We start from the raw sequence: 25,799 nt of genomic DNA on the forward strand, positions 1-25,799 counted from the left end.
CAGCTTTTTCCTTTTGCTTCCAACAGAAAAAAAAAAAAAAAATCAAGAGGCAGCAGGGGGCTCCTGACCTCTTATCCTCTCATTCCAGGCTCACCGAGATGCTGACCTAAGCGAGTCCTCCGAGATCAGAACCATTCCTTGCATGGAATGGGAAACTAAGACCCAGCAAGGCCAAATGGCTCAGGTCACCCAGCGAGTGGGCTGCAGGCAAGGTGGAACTCCTGATCTCACAGACCGAGCCTCTCCTCCTCCACCGCATCGTACAATTACAGTCAGAGCTTTTGAGTCGGAGATTGTTTAAATGATTCACTTTAAGATGAGGACATTTTGGTTCAGAAAAACAGAGAGGCTTTTCTGAAGCCTGTGCCTACAATCATGAATCTTGACTAGAATCAATCTGCCACTGCCTGCAAGGACCATCCAATAACCCCCAGGCATATGGCCGCTAATTTCTTCATATGTCATGGACACTCAAGACTCAAAAGTTTATTGTTAGGACGCTCTTTCCTGTTCTTTTTTAAACCTCTACTATTATAGTTTAAAATTATTTTCCTTTCATGTGACCCATGGAAAGCATCTGTTTAGCCACCTTAATGATGAGCTTAAATCAGAGAATCACTTAATAGAAATGACCTCTTTGAATCCAGCCACTATCCTTCCAAACTTTTCTTCTGTCTCTAACACTACTGCTGAGGCATCTTTGATGACACCTAGTAGTAAAGATCTTCCATGAGGCCAACACCCAGTTTTTACTTATTCTTTTCCTTCAGTAGCTAAGGGGCTGCATTTTTATTCAATCAATACAACAGCCCTTTTTCATATCAAATACCAAGGTGGTTCCTCAAAGTTGTGAACAGATTTTCTTACAAAACACAGGCTTATCTTAATCACAGCTTTTCATGTCTGCATGTCTCAGAAATACTAGCATTTTTCACTAGGATTATTCCTCTCAGAGTGGGAGGTAAGGCCAGTGTCACTGATTCTTTTTTTTTTTTTTTTTTGGTATATATTTATTTTTACTGAAGCATAGTCAGTTACAATGTTGTGTCAATTTTTGGTGCACAGCATAATGCTTCAGTCATACATGAACAGACATATATTTGTTTTCATATTCTTTTCCACCACAAGTTACTACAAGATATATTGAATATAGTTCCCTGTGCTATACAATATGAACTTGTTGTTTGCCTGTTTTATATATATATTAGTTAGTATCTGCAAATCTTGAACTAGCAATTTATCCCTTCCCACTCACTTCCCCTTCTGATAACTATAAGTTTGTTTCTTATGTCTGTGAGTCTGTTTCTGTTTTGTAAATAAGTTCATTTGTCTTTTGTTTAGATTTCACATATAAGTGGTATCATATGGTATTTTTCTTTCTCTTTCTGGTTTACTTCACTTAGAATGACAATGTCCAGGTCTATCCATGTTGCTGCAAATGGCATTATTTTATTCTCTTTTATGGCTGAGTAGTATTCCATTGTATAAATATAGCACAGCTTCTTTTTATCCAATCATCTGTCGATGGACATTTAGGTTGGTTCCATGTCTTGGCTATTGTAAATGGTGCTGCTATGAACACTGGAGTGCATGTATCTTTTTGAATTAAGGTTCCCTCTGGATAAATGCCCAGGAGTAGGATTGCTGGATCATGTGGTAAGCCTATTTTTAGTCTTTTGTGGAATCTTCATACTGTTTTACATAACGGCTGCACCAAACTACATTCCCACCAAGAGTGTAGGAGGGTTCCCTTTACTTCACACCCTCTCCAGCATTTATCATTTGTGGACTTTTGAATGATGGCCATTCTGACTGGTGTGAGGTGATACCTCATTGTAGTTTTGATTTGCACTTCTCTGATAATTAGTGATAACGGGCATTTTTCATGTGCCTATTGGCCATCCATTTGTCTTCACTGGAGAATTGCTTGTTTAGGTCTTCTGCCCATTTTTGGATTGGGTTGTTTGTTTTTTTCTTATTAAGTTATATGAGCTGTTTGTATATTCTGGAGATTAAGCCCTTGTCAGTCTCATCTTTTGCAAATATTTTCTCCCATTAGTTTTGTTTTGCTTATGGTTTCCTTTGCTGTGCAAAAGCTTATAAGTTTAATTAGGTCCCATTTGTCTATTTTTGCTTTTACTTCTATTGCATGGATAGACTGCCCTAGGAGAACATTGCTGAGATTTAAGTGTCATTGATTCTTAGCTGCTGAAAATGGCAGTCAAAATTTTGGAAAAGACTGCTAAAAAAAAAAAAAAAAGAGTTCTTTCAGAGTGTTTTGGCCAGAAACTGGAGATCAGATATACTAGTAGGAAAAGAAGGTATTTTTGCAAGGTCTACTAACATAATTCTCCATAACCAAGAACTCCAACCACTTTGATTCAATCCCATCCAAGGCTTGTAAAGTTGATCCTTTACTACGAAGGCCTGGCCAGATTTCAATTCTTTGGGTTCAGATATTCTTACTTTTTAACTCTGTCATGTGGCATTTCCCTTTAAACTCCACATTCTCAGATTCACCCACTTTGTGATTTCCTTTCCTTTTTGGCTCACTTCAAAGCTCTTGCAAAGTCGGGTCACAACCTAATTTCCTAACTCAGCAGCCTTGGGGGAAAGAAATCCTGTTAGATCCCATTAAATCTCACTAGATCCCTGACCCTCTCAAAAGTCAGGATGAGATCTGAGAATGAAATAGGGTCCTGGAATGCCCACGGAATGATCATTCTTTCTACAATATTCAACAACTATTCCCTGGGATCCTAGGGTAGGGCAGGCAGTGTGTTCCATATAATGAAGCACAAAACGGAAAAGCTCTCCTCCCTTCTGGAGCTTATACTCAGCTGGGAGCAGCAGACAATAAAGAGGTAGATACCTACTTACGTAACTCAGGTTATGATAAGTGCTAGGAAGGTAATTAGCAGGTGGTATGAAAGAGAGTAACAGGAAACATACCGAGATATGGCGATCCAGGATGGTGTCTTTGTAAGAAGGCAGGAAGCACGTCCATGCATGTGTACACAAACACACCCCCCTACACACACATGCAGCCCAGAGATGTTTTGAACAGTATATCCAACATGTGGTTCCTTTAAGATCTCAATTTCCATGAGAACACCCATCCTCTGTTGTTGACTAGCTGAAAATTAACTAGTGAATTTTTTTTAAACCTAAATATTTCTAAAATGTGTTTTTTCAACATCCTGCCCCGGGAAGACAAGTATTTGAGGGAACTGATGTTGAAACAGCCACGCAGGAGGTGAAGATGTACAAGACGGGGCTGGATGTGCAAATACCCTGCAAGTTCATTATTGCTGCTGTCTGGGGGCAGTCGAGAGCCATTCAACAAAGCTGACATATTTGCTTCTTCTCTTAGGCTCTACCTTTGTCTCCTTAAAAATTCTCTTTATTATAGGGAGTTGGGTTTTGGGTCATTGAGGTTTACCATAGCACAGCAGCTTAACTGAGAGGATGTCAAACAGGCGGCCACAGCATGGCCCAGGAGGACTGTGCTGATGGGCGTGAGCCCCAGGAGACCCGGCAGAGGAGATGACCCCCTGACTAGGGCTCTGCTCCCTGGCTCCGGCCTCCCCTGCTGTGGTCATTCTGTGGCCATCACTGACCATCCAGGTTTCATTCATGTAACCTCAGACCTTCAAGGCCTTACCAGGATTTCTCTCAGCTCTCCAAAGATGACATGGACAAGGACTTACAAGAAGTTGTACCACTCTGTGTCTTGGTCCAGAAGCAGACTGCTTTTGTTTGTGTGGTGGAGCAAGTGGACTGAAGGGAAATCTTTGTTCAAACAAAAGTCTATAAAGAAGCTTGAATGAAAGAAAAGGAGTCAAAATGTGGGGGCAAGACGTAGAGTTTTGCCCCCTTGGGACCCCATTTCTAGCTCCTCAGGGCCCTTGCAATATGGCCTTTGCAACATGGCTAAAAAATCACTGCCCTAGGAGTTAGATTGTGCAAACCCTTTAATTGTTGTAAGATCTGAAATAGTCACTCTAGGCTAGGTTCCCAAGCCTGTCTGATGTTCTGAATTATGTAGGGAGTATAAAAAAATCAGATTCCAGGCTCCATCCGGTGGCTTTCCAACCAAGTGGTTTTTCTTCTCTTGATGATCAACTGATGGTGACAACTAATTCACTGGGATTATTAAAAGGATACTTCGTATGCCATTGTTAAGAATCTTGACTGCCAAGTTTAGATGCGTAAGAGAGAAAGATTAACTCTGAACAGCCAGCCATCAAACATAATGCACAATTATGAGTTGTGCCTCTCAAAGTTTTAGAATCTGACTACACAGCAGGAAGCTGTAACCTTCTCTCTGGACATCATTTCTACTGGAAGGGGAGACAGGCAACTAGAAGCCCATCATCCTCTTTAATATATGGGCCTGGTAGTTGCTCAATGGGAAGAAATGAAACAGGAGAAAAGAGAAAAAGAATCAAAGAAAAAGGAAAAAAGTGAAAAATTTCAAGATAAAAATAGGAAACAGGTGATAAGCGTGCTATTTTAAGTGTTACACAAGACTCTAGTCACTGGCCAAGCCATGCCACAGTGGCTGTCTCCTGAATCAGTAAGTCATATCGAATGAACCCCATTCTAGGAAAACAGCAGGTGACTCTCTCCAAGGTGCCGTCCAAAGAGGCTTCATTACTTGACTCATAAAGCAGACTCTGTTGATGGCCTATTCGATCCTCACCCCAGCTTTCCAATAGCAGAGCCTCCAATTTGGTTCATATATTCGCTCCCCTCCCAACCACCCCCACAAAGCCATGTGCTCAAGAAATGTGAGCCTATTTTTAGACCCAGGTGAGTGGATCTTGATTAATGGGCAATTCTCTTTCCCTTGCCAGTAACTGGTTTAAAGAGGTGCATGTCACCCAGTCCCAGCCGATGAGACCTGAGAGGCAGTCTGCTGAAGGGCTTCTGGGAAATAGTCACCACCTGTACAAAGAGACAATACAAAGAGGAAATGGCCTTCTTTCCCCCCTGAACAGGGTCATGCCTTCATGCTATGGCTGGAACTTCAACAGTCTTCAACTTTGGTGGCAAGACTAGTAACATAAGAGAACCAAAGAAAGGAAGGTGGAAAGAACCCCTGAATTACCAGATCCTGAAAAATGCTTTACTCTCAACCTTCTGTTGTATGAGATAAGAAACCCCTTGTTGTTTAAGTCATTCGTTTCTTGCAAAAGCCTCCCGACTGATTTAACTCACCATGTTTATACTTCCACATGCTTAATTAATAATGTTTCTCCCAAACAATATTATTTGCACATCTTCCTCTACTCCTTACAACAGCCTGGTAAGAGTCCTTGATTTGTGATTTAGTGCCTCTGGCAAAGTTACTCAGAGTCCCTGTAAACAAAATCAAACGACGATGACAATTATGAGGCTTAGAACCAACATACAGAACACTTACCCTCTGTTGGGCACTGCCCTAAAAAGCTTTATACATTAACCTACTTAATCTTTACAACAACCATATGAAATGAGAACTATTACCCCTTCTACAGATGAGGTAACTGAAGATCTCAATGGAAAAGAATGGCCTATTCTTCAGCTTGATGAAAGTTTGCAGAATGTATCCCTAAACTTGACTATGGGACAATGTCATGAGCAAGAATGGTAGCACTGTACTGGCAGGAAAGCCACAGAAGAGCTCATTAGAACTCCAGTTTATTCAGACCCACCAGAAGAGAATCTGGTTCAATAGGTCTGAACCAGACTCCAGGAATCTGAATTTTCAACCATCTACCTGGGACATCTGGTCAGCAGTTTCAGGGGACAGGGAACTGGAGAAAAGTAAGCTGCCCAAGATTTGGGGGAAAAAATAGGATAAACTGAGGATCTACTAGTTCCTTTTCAAGTAGGTATGCAAAAAGTTTCAAAAGTTAACTCCCATCAGAGTGGTTAGACAACCTTGATTCTTTATTAGATTAGGATCATAAACCGAAGTTGGTTTGCTTCCTAAATCCTATAGAACACAAGCAGTTGTATGTGTTTCCTTGTCTTGACTGCCTGAGTCATATACTAGCCTCGACCTGCCTCAAGATACGCCAAGAACCTCTTGCAACAGACATGGAACTGCCCACAATGTGAAAGAAATTTTAAAAATTCCACCAAGCAAAGGTCACCGTCATGTCAGGAACTTTCTAATACAGATACTATAAAGTCTGGATTGGCCATAGAGTTAAAATAAAGCAGGGGTAGATTTTCACTATGGCAACTTTTTGTCTACCACCGTCAGAGAGCATGAATGTGACCAAGGACAAATGACACTAAATCAGGAACTGCAAACACTTGGCTTGTGGGTCCATCTTCCCCGCCCACAACATGGCAGACATTGCTAACTGATCATAACGTCTTTCCCACTCAGTCTGAATGTGGCCTGAAGATCCCTCTTAACAAAGTGCCTCAGGCTGAAACTCCCTAAGAAGATGGATGAAAGTGAAGATCTTTTACTACTGGAGGGAAAAAAGATGTGAAAATGTGATGTGTTCATTCCCCACACACTCTTATGGGGCATTCAAGTCTCATTGTTATTATAGCTCCTGTTTCTCGTTCAGAAAGAGCCCTTGGATACATGTTTTCTGAATTTAGGGGGTTTTTTTTCTCTACTACTTCGGCCAAAGGATTTAGCATTTCCCTAGCGTGAATATTAAACTTAGCAGAGCCCATGAAGTACTGGAACCAAAACAGTTAATTAGCCAGTCACCAAGACTAGAGCAAGAAGTCGGAGGCACGGCTTACTTAGGAAGCTGCCCATTTTTCTTGTAATAAAGAAAATAAAGACAGTAATTCTAAGAACATTTATTAACCCCCCAGTATGCGTAATTGCCATCAGATGTGGGTCTGTCAGTCTTGCATTAACATAAGCTACCGCATCTTGGTTTTCAATGGCATAGTAATGCCTAGGATACTGCAGATAAGTGCTAACGCTGGAGTTTTGAGAACCAAGCCCTGTGTCCAGCAAATGCTTTTAAAAGAATTTCACTCTCAATGGTTGCTTGCCCAGAAGAAATTCATTTTATGTTAATAAAAAAAAGTAAGAAAGAAAACAAGGAGGCATTCAATTGAGCAAGCATTTTCTTAACTCATTTTAAGATAATCTCTTGCATTCACCAACAATTTCTCCAGTGGGTGAAACCACAGAAAGAGACTTTGTATGCTTCATTCTATATTGGTGTTCGACCTAAAATAATGGAATGGCGATAAAACAAAAAAAAAAAAAAGAAAGAAAGAAAGAAAAGAAAAGCTTTATAATAGTCAGGACACGCCAACCAATTTTAAATTGAATTACACAGCCTGCTAATCTTTATGATGGGATAAAACTTCTTCCGACATTATGCATTATACTAAAATTTGCAGCACCTCCCTCTGCCTACTTCTTGAGCTGAGAGCCCCCCACACACACCTCCCTGGTGATAAAGCTTCTCTCCAACCCCAAAAGCATTGTTTCTGCTGACTGTGAAGGCAGGGCACGGCTAGTGCAAGATTTCATCTTTATAGCTACTGTTAGTTGGTGCGTACCTGTATTTCACACCAGCGTATACACACACAGGATGGTGAACACTGGGCCTATTTTCCTAATGCCACAAGCACACATTTTTTTATAAAGGATAGAATCAAACACACCTGCATGGGAGAAGCGATTTCTAAAACCAACACTCGCAAGGAGCTTTATTAAATTTTAAAAACAGATGTGCAGAACAGTGCATGCCGTCTGTCTGATGAAGCAAGTCCGCTTCAGAAACGCTGACCTCTCCAGGTCTAGAAGTGGTAGCAACCCCTCTGAAGGATGAGCCTGTCTGTGTGGGCGGTGTTCTTGCTTATTTGGTGTGTTTCTCTCACTCTCTCGGTGATGAGCAGGGTAACAATGTGAGGGGAAAGAGCATGTTCTATCAGCAGGGACGACCTCAGACTTCAACTGCTCTAAGCCCAACAAAGGAAATGAAAAGAGGACGGTGAGAACTGCCTTGACAAGTCTCCTGACCCTTCTTCCTCCTGTTGTAAGAACCGATTCCACATCGACCTTATCAAAACCATGTATCAGATAGTTCTAGGAAACTTGCCTCTTCTCAAAAACTCAAGCTCTTTCCTGACACTTCAGACTATGGAATCTTACTCTGTGATGCATTTTAGCTCAAGTATAACAAAAATAAAAGACACACTCACGTACACTGACTTATGAACACGTCTGTGTCCCCTGTCACTGAACTATATCCATGACTTTTTTTTAAAAAACATTTGCAAGGCAGTCAAAGAGACCGTATGTAAGAATAAAAACTTGTATCTGAGAACTACTGACAGAGCATATGGCAAATTACGAGCTACAAAACAGCTAACAGCAACCATACAGAGTGTCTGTGATAGATCTTTCTAGAAATCCTAGACTCTCTTAACTGACACTCTCTAGTCCCTCTGAGACACATACTGGCTGCTGCCCACAGTGCACTGACTCATATGACAGTCACTGTTATCCCTCTTGACACCTGTGCACTTACGCTCCACGTCTGGCATCCCAGAGCCACTTGCTTATCCCCAAACTAGTTTATGCCAGTGGTACTTTTTACCATAATTATCTAATGCAACTGTATATTACTTAAAATGACTAAAGAACGTTAAAAGACTATAAATTTGCTGCTGCAGGAAGAGTAAAAGGACACCACTTTTAAAAGTGCAAGAAAAAGAATAATAATCATCTAGAAGTATTCTGCAGGCAGATTGTTTTGCAAGCATCTTTACATTCTTACTCACCAATAAATAAACCAAACTGGAAATGGGATAAATATGATAAATTTTAGATAACGGTGATAAATTATATGTGTGGTTTAGCCAAGAAAAACAGTGTTGATCTCTAAGTCACCGTATCTGTATTCAAAGAAAAGGTTTTGGACAGGGCGATCAGGGATCCTGGCCAGAACATGATCATCTGTATGTTTCAAGTTAAAATAAAACTGTTTAGCTACATGTTCATCACAGTCATAGTTTCCCGCATTAGCTGACTTTTTGATTACTGGCACACCTTCCAGTATCCATCACATCGGACAAGAAGGCTTTAGCTGGAGCAGGAATTGCACAAGCAAACAGTTGTGCAGGTGGACGTCACACCTTTCCCCAGCTCTAACCTTCACCTGGCCTTTTCAGTTGGAACAAAACATCCAGACACAAAACCTGTATCTGCACCACAAAAGACATTACGTGTTATTTTGGGTTTCTACCTATTTTTATAGGAGAATCGTGAGTTTCCCCACTTTTCCACTGCTAAATATTCAAGTTTAAAGATTCATTTGTCAATTCACACGTTCAAGGCATTTTCAGGCTTTGTGGTGACACTGCTTTCTGAATCCAGGACTTCTGTGAAGGAAGGATTCATAAAATGAAGAATATGCAACTGTGCAAATATCAGGTTGGTTTCCTAAATCCCCAAGAAACTCACAAATTACAGCTAAGTCCTCTAGCATTCCTAGTAGGAGCACTAGTCCTGCCACTACCACCACTACCACCATCACCACCACTAAGACTATTCCTACGGGCTCTTGTTTGACTTAGCAATTCCAAAGTCAAGTGATTAAGGGAAATAAATGCACAGGGCTTTGATATACTGCAGGCACTGAATCACAAACCACTGGTGACGTAAAATATTTTAGAGTCTTTAAGTAAACAACTAACAACCTCATTCCCAACATTTTATAGAGAAATTAAAGCTCGGAAGCTATGTGTTTTCTATCAGATATCTGCCCTCATAGGCAAGTTTAGTCTCCTCAAAATAATAAGGAAGTCTATCTCCCAGTCTTATTTTCCAACAACGGAGGAAAATACAAAGGAAAGGATAAGTGAGATGCATATTAATGGCAGAGAGAAGGAAAGCAACCACGGCCACACAGTTTAATTGTACAAGTTTACCCTGAAACTACGAGAAAAAGTGTGCTGTTTCTTTCCTGCTCCTGAAATTTCAACAGAATTTAAGAAACACCAGGGGAAAAAATGTATTTCAGTTTCACAATGCACACAAAACTTGCTGCAGTAACAGCTAAATCTGAAAGATTAGTAATGCATGTTACAGTTAGCTGCTTAATGCTTCATTTTGGATGTAACCAAATAGGTTTTAAAACAAACTCTGAATGTGAGAAGAGCTAAGGAGTACAGGCAGTATAATCAAAACCAGAAGTTCTTCCCCAGTGTAATTCTCTTCTGGAAGATCATAAAAATCTCCTTCAGTTTTCAAAATTAGAAAGAGACATTTTGGTTAAGAATTTTACATATTTTGTTACAATTATGTGTGTTTTATGGACTATTACAAATGCTAACATTGAATGCCTGAAATATCCCATTTCAAAATACTGTACATAAAATGGCACATATTACAATATCAAAAGTTCACAAAGTGACAAATAGAAGTAAATTTGAGTTTAAAAACATTAACAAAGATACATAGTAAAGAGGGGAAAAAGCAAACAAAAAGAATGTTCATCTGGGGACAAATCAAAATAGAAGACTAATTGAAGGTTGCTATATATGGTTGTAAAGGTTGTTGACTGCAAAAGAGCAGCAGTCAAGGAGGGTGAGTGGGAGCTGTGTGCCGTTCAGTAAGCACATATCCTCCGGGTTCAGGAGACTCCTCTTCGCACTTTGTACAAAAGCACTTTATGGACGAGCAGCAGCCCTGATAAGGAATAACATATTGGAAAAACTGAAAAAAATTTAAATGAAAATGCAAAACTACTCCCATTTCCTTCGCCAAGTAATAAAATAGAAAAATGACAAGAAGAAAAAACAAAAGCCAAACCAGGTGTGGAGATCTGAGTCTCAAAATGAATCCCCTCTTTTAGGCTAAATTATAAATGCTACTAACCAGCTGTCCTTGTGGGAACCCTTCAATCCACAGCTCTGGAATGTGCCTTCAACTTTCCACGAGGACGAGCTTAGCCATGCCAGAAGCACACAAGAGAATCCAAGTGTGCAAGTTTCCAGTACCACCAGCCAGGTTATCAAGGCTCTTTTGATCTCACTCTGGCACATTCTGGCCAGCAGTCTAACGGCCTTCCATCAAACCTAATTCATTTGACAGTCATTAATAATTTCACTAATTTTTAAAATTAAGATACCAGGCAATACCTCTTGGAGCAAAAAAACAAAAGATAGGTAACTAACTAAACATAGTTTTCTGGTCTGTGACAGTATAATGTAAAAACTAGAAATGATAGCCAAACATCTCTAGGACCCTGGAGTCCCACCCTTCCTGCAGGGGTGGAAGAATGTAGACTCAGGGCACAGAAGCTGCCTCCTAGAGCTCAGGGACCTAGGTTATGGTAAGTACAGATAAGGATAACCTCCTTGTTTTCATATTCTTTTTCATTAAAGGTTATTACAAGATATATGCATGTATATGCATGACTGGGACATTGTGCTGTATACCAGAAATTGACACATTATAACTGACTATACTTCACTTTAAAAAAATGATATAGAATTGCAGGGAAGGGAAAAAAAAGAGAATAACTTCTTTGTATGTTTGCTCGGAGGACTGAATGAGATAACAAATGTGTCTGTAAAACACCCACGTAGCATGTCATCTTGTCATTTAATAGACAGCTCTTCTTATAATATTACTTAGAAATGCGGGTATAAATAGACTAATTTCATAGGGTCAAGTTTCCTTTATAACCTCCTCACTCTTTAAGGGTAAGAAAGTGTGAAACACTATTTTTATTTAGTCTGATTTGATCTGATTTTTAAAACTAATTGCAAGGCATGATTCTGGACTGGATCCTAGAATAGAAAAAAAATTGCCATAAAGGACATTACTAGGACAATCAGCAAAATCTGGGAAAAAAAAAAGTCTGAGATTAAATAATAGAATTGTATCAATTTGTATTTGATTTGAAAACTGTAGTGGGTTAATGTAAATGAATAGCCATGTTCTCAGGAAAGAGACACTGAAATATTTAGAGTAAAGGGGCCTGATGTCTGTAGCATACTCTTAAACACGTCAGAAAAAAAAGCAGATAAAACAGACAGATAGCTAGATATACAGAGGTGAGAAAGAATGATAAAGCAAATAAAGCAAAACATTAACAATTGGAGAATCTGGATAGAAGAGAGTTCATTGTATTATTCTTGCAACTTTTCTGAAACTTGAAATCAGATTCAAAATAAGAAGTATAAAAATGTTAACTTAAAAATGATTAATCAACTGGGGCCACCCACGGCTGTGAGAAGTGCTGTCTACACATGAGTGGCCCTTCTGGTCCTCCACTCCACGGCCTGCTCCCTGGGCTAGTGGCCGGCCCTGCGTGCAGGCACGGCTGGACTGAATTACGTGGACAGAGCTATAATTATGTCCTCTTCTCTTTCATCTTCCTTGCACGACTCCAAGGGAGCCTGTGGAGCGTGAGCTAATGGTTTGCCGTGTTATCTCCGATGAGTACTATATTATTTGCATCATAATATTTTCACTTCTCCCCCCTGCACATAATACCACGTTGACAGCAAGGTCAGCTAAGTTACTATAAGGGATTTTTAATGAAAACAATTATAAATTTAAAATAACTGTGTTTAAGGCATTTAACAGTCACTAGGGTCAAGTGATTACAGCAGTTACAAGACCCACGGGACATGTTCACACCAAAACAAAGTGAATAAATTACCTCAGCTGGCACATGTGATCACTAAGTGACCACAGGGGTCAGGCAGAGTGGAACCCTGAAGACTCTCACGCAAAACCAATAATGAAAATTTATCAGTCAAAGTAGGGGAGGGAGGATGTCAAGAATTAGTGAGTCAAGCGACAGGCCAGAAGCAGAATGGACTCTATGCAGCTTGCAGGGTCAGGAAAATGACAGACGAAAACCCAGGGGACAGCTGGAAAAAAAGATTCCAAGAAACAATATGCTGGCGGGCTGAGAGGAGGTGAGAGAGCTAAAATGGAGGTGATCCAGGCAGGATCGGCAAGTTCAAAGCCAAACCCAGGGCTGATTTGGTATAAGGATGACTGTCCTTACCCAGAAACCTGTGGTGGGGTCTGGAGAGGCACTTTGGGGTTTCTGAGGTAAGAATGAGAGATGTGATGTTAATGATAAAATGATCGTCTCTCACATTTACACAGTGCTTAACATCTTCTGAGGATGCTCCTCAAACTCCACCCTCATATCTCTATTCCTCCTGGTGGGAGGAAAGGGGTGGCTGAAGATTAGGGAAGCAATGCATTTCATTCACGGAAGTACTACTGAGGTGGGAAGCCCCATGAAAAAGACAGCAGGACCCCCAGGCAGGGCCACTACCCTCCTGCCAGCACCATTCAGTTCCCTGGCCCTGCAACATTATCTCGCTTTTTAAACTCTGAAATGGCTTACTTCTATGAAAGCAGACCTTATCCCTAAGAGTCTATTGGTTCCCTGAGCTAACTCCTGATTGGTCCATTTCCCTCACTCCTGATTGGTCCATTGATCTACAAAGCTTGTTCCTAGTCACCTTTGTTATAACTTATTTGCATATGATGTTAAAAAATGTTGCAAAGTCTAGACTGGTAGCCTATAAAAGCCTATGTAAACCTATAGACGGGGTCCAGAGCTTGGAGTGTTAACTCCTCTGGGCCCACTGGTGTAATAAACCTGAGTTCCCCAACCCTCCGAGTGCTGCTTGGTCTCTCGCCTGGATCCAGGTTGCTGTCACAACTGAAGACTGTCACATACTTTTCTGCAACACAACTAGGAAGTGAAGCAAACCAACCATCTATTGAAGATTCACTAAAGATTCCACTGGAATATGCTCTCAGAAGACTCAGAATCAAAAGAGGAGACCAGAAGCCCTGAGAGTAACATGTGCAAATGGTCTGAACACCGTGTGAAGGGAAGGAAGGGATGACAACCAACTGGGAAAGCAGGACAGTTCCCTAATAGAGGTAACCTTTGAATTGGGCCTTAAAGAACTAACGAGAGTTCACAGAAGAAAGCAAACAAGATTGGCAGGCAGGCAAGGGGACCCAGAGGAGCAAATATTCAGTTATTCAGCAAAAATCTGTTGAGTGCTTACTATGTCCCTGGCGCCCTGCTTGTGACCTCATCAACATCAGGGGCAGAGAGACACACCTCTGCTCTCAAGGAGCTTGCTTTCCTTCCTCTACCCGTGCACTCAGTGCATGTGTGTTGAGCAGCCCCTGTGCGTCAGGCACTGTTGTAGGTATAGAGGGTACAGTGGTCCATGTGACAAGTCCAGAACCTCACAGAGCTTGCATTCAGTGGAGGGAGACTGATAGCAAACAAGAAGACACAGAAGTAGGAAAAATAAGATCTCATCAAGGAGGTGGCGTTTGAGAAGAGACTAAAAGACCCAAGAAGTGCAAAGGTTCAAGGTGGGAACAACCTTGGACCAGAAGGCTGAGGTCAGAGGAAAAGATAGAAGGGAGAAAAAGATACGACATAAGCCTAAGGAGAGGGTGGAGGAGTGTGGTGGGGAGGGAAGCCGGACAGATTGGACCAGCTTGTGAAGAGCCTCGAATGCCACATCAGACTTAATTCCACAGGTAAAGGGTTCCTACAATGCACTGCGGAAAACACCCAGCTGATGAGCTGTCCCATGGAGAAAGGATTCTGTGCCTCCATTTCCGGATGGTGATAACAGCATCAACCCACTTGAATGCTGTGAGGACTAAATGAGTTAATTCTTATAAAACAAAAGGTCAGGCAATAGTGAGTGCACAGTGTTAGTTACTATTATTAAATGGTTCCAGGGCAAATGAGCAGTAGGCTGGGCCTTGACAGTGACTTTAGGCGCAGAAGAGGTCCGAATGGCTCTCAGAAAGTAAAACTGATGAAACATGGTCGTGTTTAGATAGAGGAGGTTGAGGTGCCTGGGTTAATGGTCACGTAAATCAGAAGGGGAATTCAAGAGAACGAGCAGCATTTGGAGGAGATCCTAATTTGGTTTGAAATAAACTTGTTTTGAGTTTGCCGTTTATGCCAAAACACCTGGTCTCCGGTTAGATGCAAGTATCTGGAGAGAGAGAGATTAAGATAAAATCAGGACTCCATCCCATAATCAAAAATTTAAAGAATGAGGATAATATCCCCAGTCTTGATATGCAGAAATAGTGTCGGATGAGAAATGGCATCACACCCAGCCCCTAGTCCCAGGCCCTCTACTAACAAATCTGCAAAATTGGTAAGTCTTTTGAACTCCCTGAGTTCTAGTTGCCTAATTTATAAAACAAGGGAGATAATACGGACCCTCAGATGCTGGACACTAAATGTAGTGACATTGCTGTCTTGTCCCCTTCCACCTTCCTGGCACCCAGCACAAAGCAGGACCTGGTCCACAGGAGACATGTACATCATATGAAAATAATCCTGTGAAGATGAAGTCCCTTCCTGCTCTGGGATACAGGAATCCTGCTCCAGGACTTAGGTTTATACAGTTTGGGGCTCCCATTCTCCTTCATCAGATGGTTTGAAAAAGTTGGGGACTTCTTTTAATTTCCAAAGAGGTCCCCTTTTATTTCATTTGTTTATTTGTTTTAATAGTGATACAATTTTCATACAGTGAAGTGGGGAATGATTCACCCTAAAAAGTTGCTACCTGGCCTTTTCCTGGTAGGCTGATGAAGTAATGGCTATATGTGTCTTGGCCATGTCTATTTCTTTTCAGGAGATGGGGATATCTCAGCAAAGGAGGAAGTAGGAAGCTTTAGAATTGAAGGTTGGAAGAGTGGAGACAACACCCAGGGACTTTAGCTCTGGTCTCAGTTCCGGGGCTGGCTCCCACTCTGACCCCAGTCTGTCCTTCTGCCTTCCTAGATCTCCATCCATCAGCAAGACAGGGAAAATACCGTCTGCCCATATCAACTTCCCTGGACCATTATAAGCATTAATGATCTAATATACTCCAAGGTACTTCGAGTCCTTTGGAGGAAAGGTGTCATATAAATTAGAGGCATTATAATTAATGTAATGTAAGAAAATGGCTGGCCATAACGGAGAGGATTACGTTTGCACGGATCACAAATGACCTAGTCTTTGTGTCCTCAGGTCACTAACGATCCTTTCTAGTGGAACAAAATCCAATCTTACTTCCTTGAGCAACTTCAACTATTCTGTGTTTGGGTTTGTTTTTTTAAGTACTTAATGCTATATCAAAATCGAAGTATACTTTAAAGTTACCTTTGTCCTTATTGAGAAAATGTACTTATATATGAATTAAGTCATGAAGTAATTTACTCTAGGATAAAAAGGTCTTCAATATAAAGAAGGACAAGTACCTAATAAACATGAATCAACTGCTATTTGGATTAAAAGCAAATACTCACCCTGAACTATTACAGACAAGAAAACAGGATGTCTGGATTCACCTGACAGAATATACAGGCAACTCATAAACACTTTGAAATTCTAGAATCTCATACTAAGGGGGAAAAAACCCTACATGAATTGCTTAGAAAGAGATGCTATAACTAAATTTAAATAGAAAAAGAAGCTATTAAATAAACTATCAGTCCGGGATGATAACTAGGAAAACCAAATTATGAGTCAACAGCTGAACAGTACAGCATGTCAGATACAGTTTTTTGTGAGCAAACTGAAGATTAAGAAACGTCTTTGATATTAACTCTAAACAGTAAGGATCAGGGAATTCCAGGCGCTAAGGAACTCTCTGGCACATTCTCTTCTAGAAATCATGGGAAAAGTCATCTTGTTTGCCCTTCTTACAGCCTCTTACCCTTACTTCATTATTAGATCTGACAATTAAGTGGATAGAAGTTTCTGTCACTATAAACAGTCCAATGAACCTCTTCTGCTCAAATCATTTCAGAAACTTTTCTTTGGGAACGGCTAGGCACCCTGCTGCTATTGGAGATAATTCAAAACAGAAAGCAGAAAAATTTCTCAAATGCTACACATCAAACAGCAATTACTCTGGAGATGGGATTATGGAGGAATGTATATTTTCCACTTTGCACAAGTCAAAAGCTTAAATTTGTACAATGTATGTGTATCTTATTTATATTGAAAGTATTCTTTTCTGGGAAGAAAGCATTTTAGCCATATTTACTGATGGGGAAAGTTGTTCATGAGCTATTGCGAAGAAGGAAACACAAGACTACAAAACAGTACTACAGTAAGATCTTTATTTTGGTTAAAAAAAACAAAAAGCGTGTGTACATGTGCACATGTATCAAAAGAAAACATTCTATATAGAGTTACCCTATTCCACTCAATAGAAAAAATTCTATAACAATGTTAAGGGTGTCTATCTCTGGCCAGGGGTAATTCTGCTATCTTCTTTTACTTATCTCTATTTTCTAAGTTATCAAGAATGAACATGTACTACATGTATTGTAAGAATAAAATAAATAGCTCAGGCTGTGAAAGCTTTTCCTAAAGACCAGCTCCAAAACTTTGGGTCAATAGCCAGATGACTAGAAAAGGAAACAGTCTCCCAATATGACGATTCTGAAAGGGGCAAAATCAATGTGTGTGCCCCCGACGGGGGATGCGCGCTACAGTCACACTCCGGTATCACAGTGCCTAATACAGCGCCCCTGCGAAAATGAAGAACACTCCTCTTGCAAATTCTCCTGGGGAGTACTTTCATTCTTTCTTTTAGGTCTGGAGAAACTAAAACTCAGAGCTATTAAATGACAACCGAGGCCCCCAAAAAAGCCATAATTATAAGTTCATGGCACTGGTGCTGTGTTAAAAGGGATTTTGAGCAACTAGATTGTTAAATAGAAACTTCCAGCTGACGGAGTAGGCCACCCAAGAACCTCGTCTTTCTAAGTTTAATATAGGAAACAAAACAACCATCGCAAACCCTTTTTAAGTATTTCTGCACAGAACACAGGAATCACTAATAACAGCTACCTGGATACATACTTTGAGGGGAAAAGGAAAAGGAAAGGTGGGACAAGGCATTTTACACACAGTACAGCAAAATCTTCAAGTCTGGGCCAGAAGTGCAGGCAGGAAAAAAAAAAAAAGTCCTGTCCTTTATGCTCATTCACTCACTCCATGATTGAACCACCGTTCGTGTGCAACAGGTGCCTTCCAAGCCCTACTCAGCCCTGGGTGTACCAGGAGCACTGGCTTGGGTTGGGGACAGACAAGGAAACACTGACGTAACAGCAGAGGCCTGACCAACATGTTCAGGGAAAGAGAACCGGTCAGAGGATGAAGGAGTTCTCCTGGAGGAGAAGGTCACTCCAGGAAGTGGAAACAGCTTGCAACAGGAAAGAAGTGTGGAAGTTGGTGTAGCTGGGACTGAAAGCGGGAAATAAGAAGGTGGGTGTGCAATCAAAGGATAAGAGCTCCATCAGAGCAGCGTCCACGGGCATCTATGCACATGCAAGAAACGGCTACCAGAAATATTCCGAAGATGAGAGGACAGGAGGGACGGAATCCAGTGAACAGTGGAGGACATTGAAGAGGAAGACCACAGGGGCAAAGGGAAGGAAGACCACATGCGTGTGACCCACTGCTTCACAAAATGTGCCTTCAGGCATTTCAGTGGTTCAGAATTTACTAGCAATAAAAATAATCATAACATTTTAAATGGCAATTAGTCCAAAGTTGGCAAGTTTCTTTTTAAGCCTAGTCTGTGATTGAGATGCAGTTCTGCCATGATTAAAAAAAAAAAGAAAATGCCACGATGGTTGACTGGCTAGGATCTCAGTCCAGCTCACCAAAGCTGGTTCATTTGGGACATCCCTATAGCATATCTGAGCTAACATATTACTGGGACAATAGGATTTAATAACTATCACCTTAAAGAGTATTTCTTTGGGAAAGGTTTATATGTACCTCTTTCCCACAATTCTTAACGTAGGAGAAATGACATAAGCCCACCTTAGGCTCTGAGCCTTTATATGCACAAATGTGCATGTCCAGAAAGGCAGTTCTTTAAAAACCACCATTTTGCCCAGGATGTGGTCCCTCCAGCAAGGATTCCAAGCTCCAGACTGGGGACAGAGAAAGATGGGAGAACACACGTGGGAAGTGGAGTCTGACGGACCCAAGATCAAATCCTCCGGTCACCTCCTAGTTGTGTGATCTTAGATGAGTTAACTTCACCAAGGCTCGGTTTCCTCCAAACTAATAAAGAAGCTAACCATAGCTTACTCACTACGAATAGTAGCTGCTTCACAAGTTATTTTGAGGATTGCATGAAATGACACATGGACCTGAGGGGTGGGGGAAAAGACAGAGTGTCTAGCCCCTGCCACCCAGAGACAATACGTGTTAGTTCCACCCCCGCTCCCCGTCCAAGTTCCAGTTCCAACGTGACTATTAATTATCTGAGTGACCTTGAGTAATTCATATGCTCTCTCTGGTCTCCGTTTCCCCTTCTCTCATATTACAAAGTGGGACTTCCAAGCCCTCTCACGGCCCTAGCCTTCTGTCCCGTTAGTGTAGTTGTTAAGAGGGAGGCTTGTTTCCAGCCTCTACTCTTACGCCTCTTTGGGCTCCTTCTTACTCTCTAAATTCCTCTTCCAGCCTGCGGTGCCCATCCTTCCCAGCTTCTGCCTTTTGGATTCCATGCCACTGGCTCTGTCTTCTTCCTCTACACTTGCTGTTGAAAGTTGTCTACAGGCCAGGGGTTGTGCTAAGAATGGTACCAGCTTTATCACAAAGTGGATTCTCACAACAACCATGGTTATTATTATTATTATTATTATTATTACACCCATTTTACAAATGAGAAAATCAAGGCTCAGGAGTTTAAGCAACTTATCAAAGGTCGGAATTCAACGCTGGCTCTTCCCAACTCACTACCTTTCCAACCTTTGGCTGTGTTGGGTTTGGGGCCTATCTTCTTATGACCCTGTGCTGTGTTTGCTTATCTCATCAATTACTTTGTATTAATAACGTGCGTGTTACTCCTGCCAGGTGACATATGTCCATATTAACCAGGCCCCATCCTCTCTGAACCAACAGGGAACTCATGATGAGAGTCTCAGCCCCTGTAGCTGATAAGTCAGGATGAGACTCGAGATGGGCAGGATTTCAATATGCCTTTCAAAGAACAGCACATGGTCAAACAGCTACTCAGCTTCCACGTGAAACTGCTGGAAGCCACCCCTTTTTAGTTCAAGCCGGAAGTCTGCAAACTTTCGAGCAGCCGTCAGCCCACTGATAATATCACAGACTGGTAAAGAAAAAGGCTCATACTTTGAGGTCAGAAGACCCCAGGTTTACTCACCCAGTGAACTTGGGTGGTTTTCTTAGATTCTTTGAGTTTCTCCTCTGCTCAGTGATCTTGGTGAGCTAGCCCAGCTGAGCTCCAGCTTCCTCATCTGTAAACTGGGGATGACGTGAGCAACCTTGGAAGGATATTATAGGGACAGGAGGGGTGCCTGCCATGTAGCAGAAACAGATCAGCTTGCTGGGGGAGGTAAAAGAGACTGAGGGATGGTGGGGTCGCTCCCAAGAATCAGGGTGGTCTGGACTTGAGTAGAGAGATGGAAATCAATTAGAGCTTCCCTGGACCCTAAGTGCCGGCCAAATCTGTGAGAGCCCGGGGCCAGCGAGAGTTGGATGCCCTGTTACATCTGACCTGCAACCACTCTGCTAGGCCACCTGGTACCTGTTGCTGGAAGCCCTTTCTTCAGGTGAGAGATTCCCGACTTAGCCAAGTGGTAGAGGGTAATCACATATCATCATCTCTCACCCTGGGAGCACCCAGAGGTTGCCGGGGTAACCGAGCTATTCTGGGCCCTCCCTATTGGATCTCAACTTCTCTATCCTCATCCCTTGGGCTCCCTTCAGCCACACATTCTGCGCCCCCTGCTGAGACCTCTTCCTCCTGCCTCAGGGGAAATGGGAAGAGAAGGAGCTGACCCTGCAATCAGACCTCAGTATTTTCTTTCTTTACCATTTTATCTCCTTAGTTATGGCACTTTTCCATTTATGAAGTACGTTCCCTTATGAAATCTCCCAGTGTTTACTTCCAATCCACTAAATAATTCCTTTGACCTCTTCTTGTTTTTACCCTTTAAACATCTGTTGATGGTTCACTCACCACATTCCCCATTCAGTTATTAATGGCCCACAAAAACTTGCTAGCTGCAATCACTGACTGATTAATCTACACAACAAACCAGAAAGACAGGTAGTATTAATTCTTCGTCCTGCAGAGGGAAACCAAGGGGAAAAGCGAGGTTAACTCAGCTGCCCAAGGTCAGTGGCTAAACAAGATTATAACCAGGATCTACCCCGTCTTGTATTTCTGTAAACACCTCCCGCAGGATTACTCCCTTTCTTTACAAATCAACGTTGTCAATGCAGCTAGGGCATCTCTGGGTTGAGATTCAGTTGTCATACAACAGTTTCACACTGTCAAAATTCCACCCCCAATAATTCTGTCTGCTAAGAGTTCATAAATACAAATTGCTGAAATGAAGAGATAACAGTACTTGAAAGCAAATTTGATACACACAAGAGAGATGGAAAGATCTGGATTATGGGCCCAGCTTTGCCACAAGGAGGCTCCGAGAAAGTCACTCAACTTATCTGCCTCTGAATCATTTGTAAAAATGAAGTAACGCTGAATGATCTCTGAGGTATCTTGCTGTTTTAAATGAGATGATGGAATACCGACTGAAACAGCGCAAAACATAAAGTTCCAACACCCAGTGTTGCCAAGGTCACGGTAAACTTGGGGAGTTCAGTGCACAGCTATAATCCTCTTGGAAAGCATGCTGCCTATATACAGTAAGAACCATGAACAATTTCACATCCTTTGACTTAGCAATTTAACTCATGCAGCATTTTAACCTAAGAGATAAATCAACGGAAGCAAACAGGCATGTACCAGTAAAAACGCATGTTTCAGTGCTAGCTCTCGGAGGAAACATTGTTTGTTACCAATTCAAGTGTTCATTTCTAGAGGGATGTCTTATCAAATAAAAGTATAGAACAATACAAATGTCATACTGCTATCAAAAAGGATTAATACGAAAATTATACAAAGTCATTTACAATCTTACCAATATTGTCAAATGAAAACAGACAAAAGTAAAGGGGCAGATACGTGCTCTGACGTCAGCTACACAAAAGGTGGTGAGATGGGCAAGGTCACAGGAAAAGTCAAAACAGTTATGGTACTAGTTAGGCTTATTGCTTATTTTTCAAATATTTTAACCGTTTTAGAGGAATATCGTTTTCCATCCACACATACATTTTATCATTTAATCAATTATTTAAACATTTCTCAAACCCTGCTTTAGTCTGACGGAAAACGAATTTTCAAGCTTCTGCCTAAATCTCCTGAGTAACTTTTGTTGGCTGACAAGATTATTCACCTGGAGTGAGTTCTTCTCTTTACCCTGTAATTCTTTAGTGTCTTTAGAGATTCTAAAATCTCAGAGCTCTTGCACTTCTTTCTCTCACCTAAGGGATTCGTAAAAAGCTCTGTCATCTAATCTCACATAACCCCCTGGTTTGCCTTGTAATGCTAATATTCGGCAACTGCCTGACCCAGGAGGCAACATTTTCCCAAAAAACCCAACCCCTGGGTGCCTCCACGGTAAACACAAAGTCGTCATTCCCCTTTTCACGGTGTATACCGTGGTTGCATATTCCCCACTTTTGGAGCGTAATTTACAGCAGGACAGCTTGTCTTTTCAGGGGTCTTAGGACACCCTAGCAGCCTTGTGCTGGGACCCTCCCTTTACATAAGGGCTTTTACACTCTCCTTCTTTCCTTAGAAATGCTCTCTTACGAGTAGGTCTTTGCTCATAATATCTAGGAAGGATCACAGAGCCAATGAATTAAAAATATGATTCTGAGTCTCATGTGTGCCAACGCACGCCCTCATTAAAGCAGAATGAGTGAGATGAGATCGGTTTCAAAGCTTCCCATCCCTTTGCCCCAGAGCCGCCGAGGCCAGGCACTGAAAGGATGCACGGTAAAATTAAATATCTAAAAATTCATCTTTAATTAACAGAATTGGATTAAAGCTAGACACCACCACATATCATACGAGAAATGGCTGAGCTGGCTTCCAAGTGCTCTAATTCAATTAGGACGCAGTGAGTGACACTCGGACGGGAAAGGTTAATTGGGGGCGCCAGAACGCAATCATTCCTTACCTAACCAGTCATTAAACTTCTTAACCTCTGAGGGCAGTCCCAGCTCGGTGAAATCGCCTGTGTGGAGAAGGATGTCCCCATAAGGCATCTGGATACCATCTGTTCTGGAGTGTGTGTCTGAGATGCAGACAAACCGCGTGTGGCCCGCTGGTTTTGGAGTGTCATATGGGATGGGGTCGACCCTAAAGTAGACATAACAGATCCCATAACAGTTAAATATATTAGAATCCTCGTAATTGTCATCGCACATACATATTGACTGTTATCTGTGAACGCACCCAGATACACTGATGCAAAGGCAGAAGGGCCCACTGTGACAAGAGACACTTTTGGGTGCAAAGGAGACAGCATCATCCATCTACAAACCCATGGGGCAAATTCTTACTTACCTGGTAGGAAACTTAAAAGGCAAGGCTATCTTACACGTAAGAGTCAGAAATAACCCAGGAAATGGCTAGAGTGATTAACGGTGAAGTTTAGGGATACTGAACCCCAACTGGGGCAGCCAAATTATGCCATTTTCTCTCATCATGCTCCAATTGATCCCACTACTCATTAGGAAATGGATAACTAATTTATTCCTCCTTAAACATGCATAACTTAAGCAACGAACTAATTTACAGGGAACACTCTGCGCATGCTCGGCCGACTGAGATGTGAAGAGACATGGATAGTACTTATATGTAATTTCCTCCCTAGAACCATTCAGCACCTCTATCTTCTTATTTCCGCAGATTGATTCACAGATCAAATTGTGGGAAGGGAAAGTGATGCCGAAGTCACAGGGCTTTGAAACAAAACACTGAATGTTGCAAGAACTTTGTCTGGCTCCTTCTTTGCCACCATGAATTATCTGCAGTCCCAGCTACACCTTAGGTTGCTTGGAATGCTCAAATGCCTGGGGCAAAGATTCAATTCAGTACAAATAGTAAGACTTTTAATGGGTGTGTATAGATCTATACATGCATTAATATATGTGCAGTTTTAGAGACCTAAGCACTGTGAAATTACACCAGGGCACAAGAATCAAAAGGCAAAATGATCAACCCGAAGCAAAGAAAATGAAACAGAACATTCTCATTTAATTGAGTGTAACAAACTGTGCTACATAAACTCGGTAAAGAAATGCAAATCTGACTCTTCAAGCATACAGTTTTAATTATTTAAGGGGTTTATAGCAGAGTTAAGGATGCTTTAACTATATTAACTCTACACTGACAGCTTCCTTTAATTCCTCTGTAGGAATGTACGCTTACTCTGGATGATGAGGGGAAAGCAGCACTTATAAATGCAAAGAGAAGGTCACAAGAGAAGCAAATACACAACGTGGAGAGGAGAGTGTAAAACGTTAAGTAAGGGACAATTTTTCATATCACAGCCCCGCCCTGGGTCGTTAACATGCAGCGGAGAACGCAGGGAAAGCTCAGCACACGACTCTCTGCACACGCTGCCTCTGAAGGCTTTGTTTAAGTTTCCATTCTTTGTTCCACTTTTCTAAAAAGAAACAATCTGTTGTAACCACGGCAATTTTTGTGAGCGAAATAAAGACAGTATGTGGCCTGGACAGTCCTGCACTTCTTTAATGGTTAATCTTTTCATTTTATTTTATCTTTGTCAGAGAAGAAGGAAAGTAAGGAAGAAAGGAGCCCTGGAAGAAGCCAGAAAGGGGGAAGGAGGGCCTAGGAACCAGTGAATGCAGTGGGTCTCACTGGAAACCCAAAAAGAAAGCTTAAATTCTGTAATAATAATAATAATAATAATAATAATAATAATAATAATAATAGTGGATTTTTTTCCTGTAAAGGTTAGAAATTAATAATGCCATTATCATGGAGAAAATTCACTAATCCACTGAGATCCCATGAGTAAACCTGGGAACCCTCCTGATTATAGCCAATGTTAATTTTCTTTAAATATATAAGAAAACGTTAGGTGTCTTCCTTTCCGTTACTGAGACTGTATACTCAGTCCCAGTGGTTCTAATCGTATCAATTGATATCGTCCGTGTTCTAACAGCAGTTTTCCCAGAGAAGGAAGGACTGTTCCTTGCTGCAGCAGACCGTCACCCTCTGAAAGTGATAGGTAATATTCTCTTTCTGAATCTCAATGCTCACCAGAATGGGACTGTGCACATTAATAGTTAAACCACCAACATCTGACTGAAAGTTAAATAAATCAACCCACTGGACTTTATATGAATAAATTCAATATTTGTACGTCTTTTTATTTTCCAGTTCAGTTCTCATCCTAATGGTACACTACAGACACAGCCCAGTTTCTCCCTTTCCATAACTCAGCTAAACTACCCGCACCATCACTGCATCAAAATCCGTTATGAGTCTATCCGAATTTATCAGAGGGGCATCACAGTCATCATTTTGAATTTATAAAGCAGAAAGTAGCATGGATATCAGTTCCTCGCCGTGGACAGGCCCCTAGTCTCTGAACTACCCAGTTTGGAGAAGTGAATCATCACAGGCACACGGTGTGTTTCCCATATTAGCTCTCTATCGAGTAATCACTTTCTAAGACTGCTGGAAATTTCTGAGTGGCTTCAACTTCCTTCCCAGCCCTCCCACCTCCTCCAGAGAAACACTGAAATGTCCAATAGAACTAACAGTGAAATAAAGGTCAAGGAATAGAAAAATGGAGGGAATAGAAAGAAGGGAGAAGATGTGTCTCCTCAGCTTTGAGTTGAAATAAAATA

At 41.4% G+C, this 25,799-nt stretch overlaps 1 protein-coding gene and 1 long non-coding RNA gene across 4 annotated transcripts in view; one reads left to right on the plus strand and one right to left on the minus strand.

The window, feature by feature from the left end:
• The window catches only part of MPPED2 (metallophosphoesterase domain containing 2), a 163,966-nt gene that overhangs the window by 91,286 nt on the left and 46,881 nt on the right, over positions 1-25,799 (minus strand). For both annotated transcript variants that reach the window (XM_072969708.1, XM_072969710.1), the window contains one exon: positions 23,093-23,274. In XM_072969708.1, the coding sequence (XP_072825809.1) occupies positions 23,093-23,274 (182 nt within the window). The remainder of the gene's footprint in view (positions 1-23,092; positions 23,275-25,799) is intronic.
• Positions 21,640-24,656, plus strand: LOC140698756 (uncharacterized). Of its 2 annotated transcripts, none has more exons than XR_012076650.1 (2): positions 21,640-21,713; positions 24,335-24,656. It is a non-coding gene; the product is annotated as an uncharacterized lncRNA (long non-coding RNA). The 2 variants fall into 2 exon arrangements; XR_012076651.1 differs by having other exon boundaries at positions 21,659-21,805.

This window comes from Vicugna pacos, chromosome 10 (assembly GCF_048564905.1).
Source record: "Vicugna pacos chromosome 10, VicPac4, whole genome shotgun sequence".
NCBI classification, from domain to species: domain Eukaryota; kingdom Metazoa; phylum Chordata; class Mammalia; order Artiodactyla; family Camelidae; genus Vicugna; species Vicugna pacos.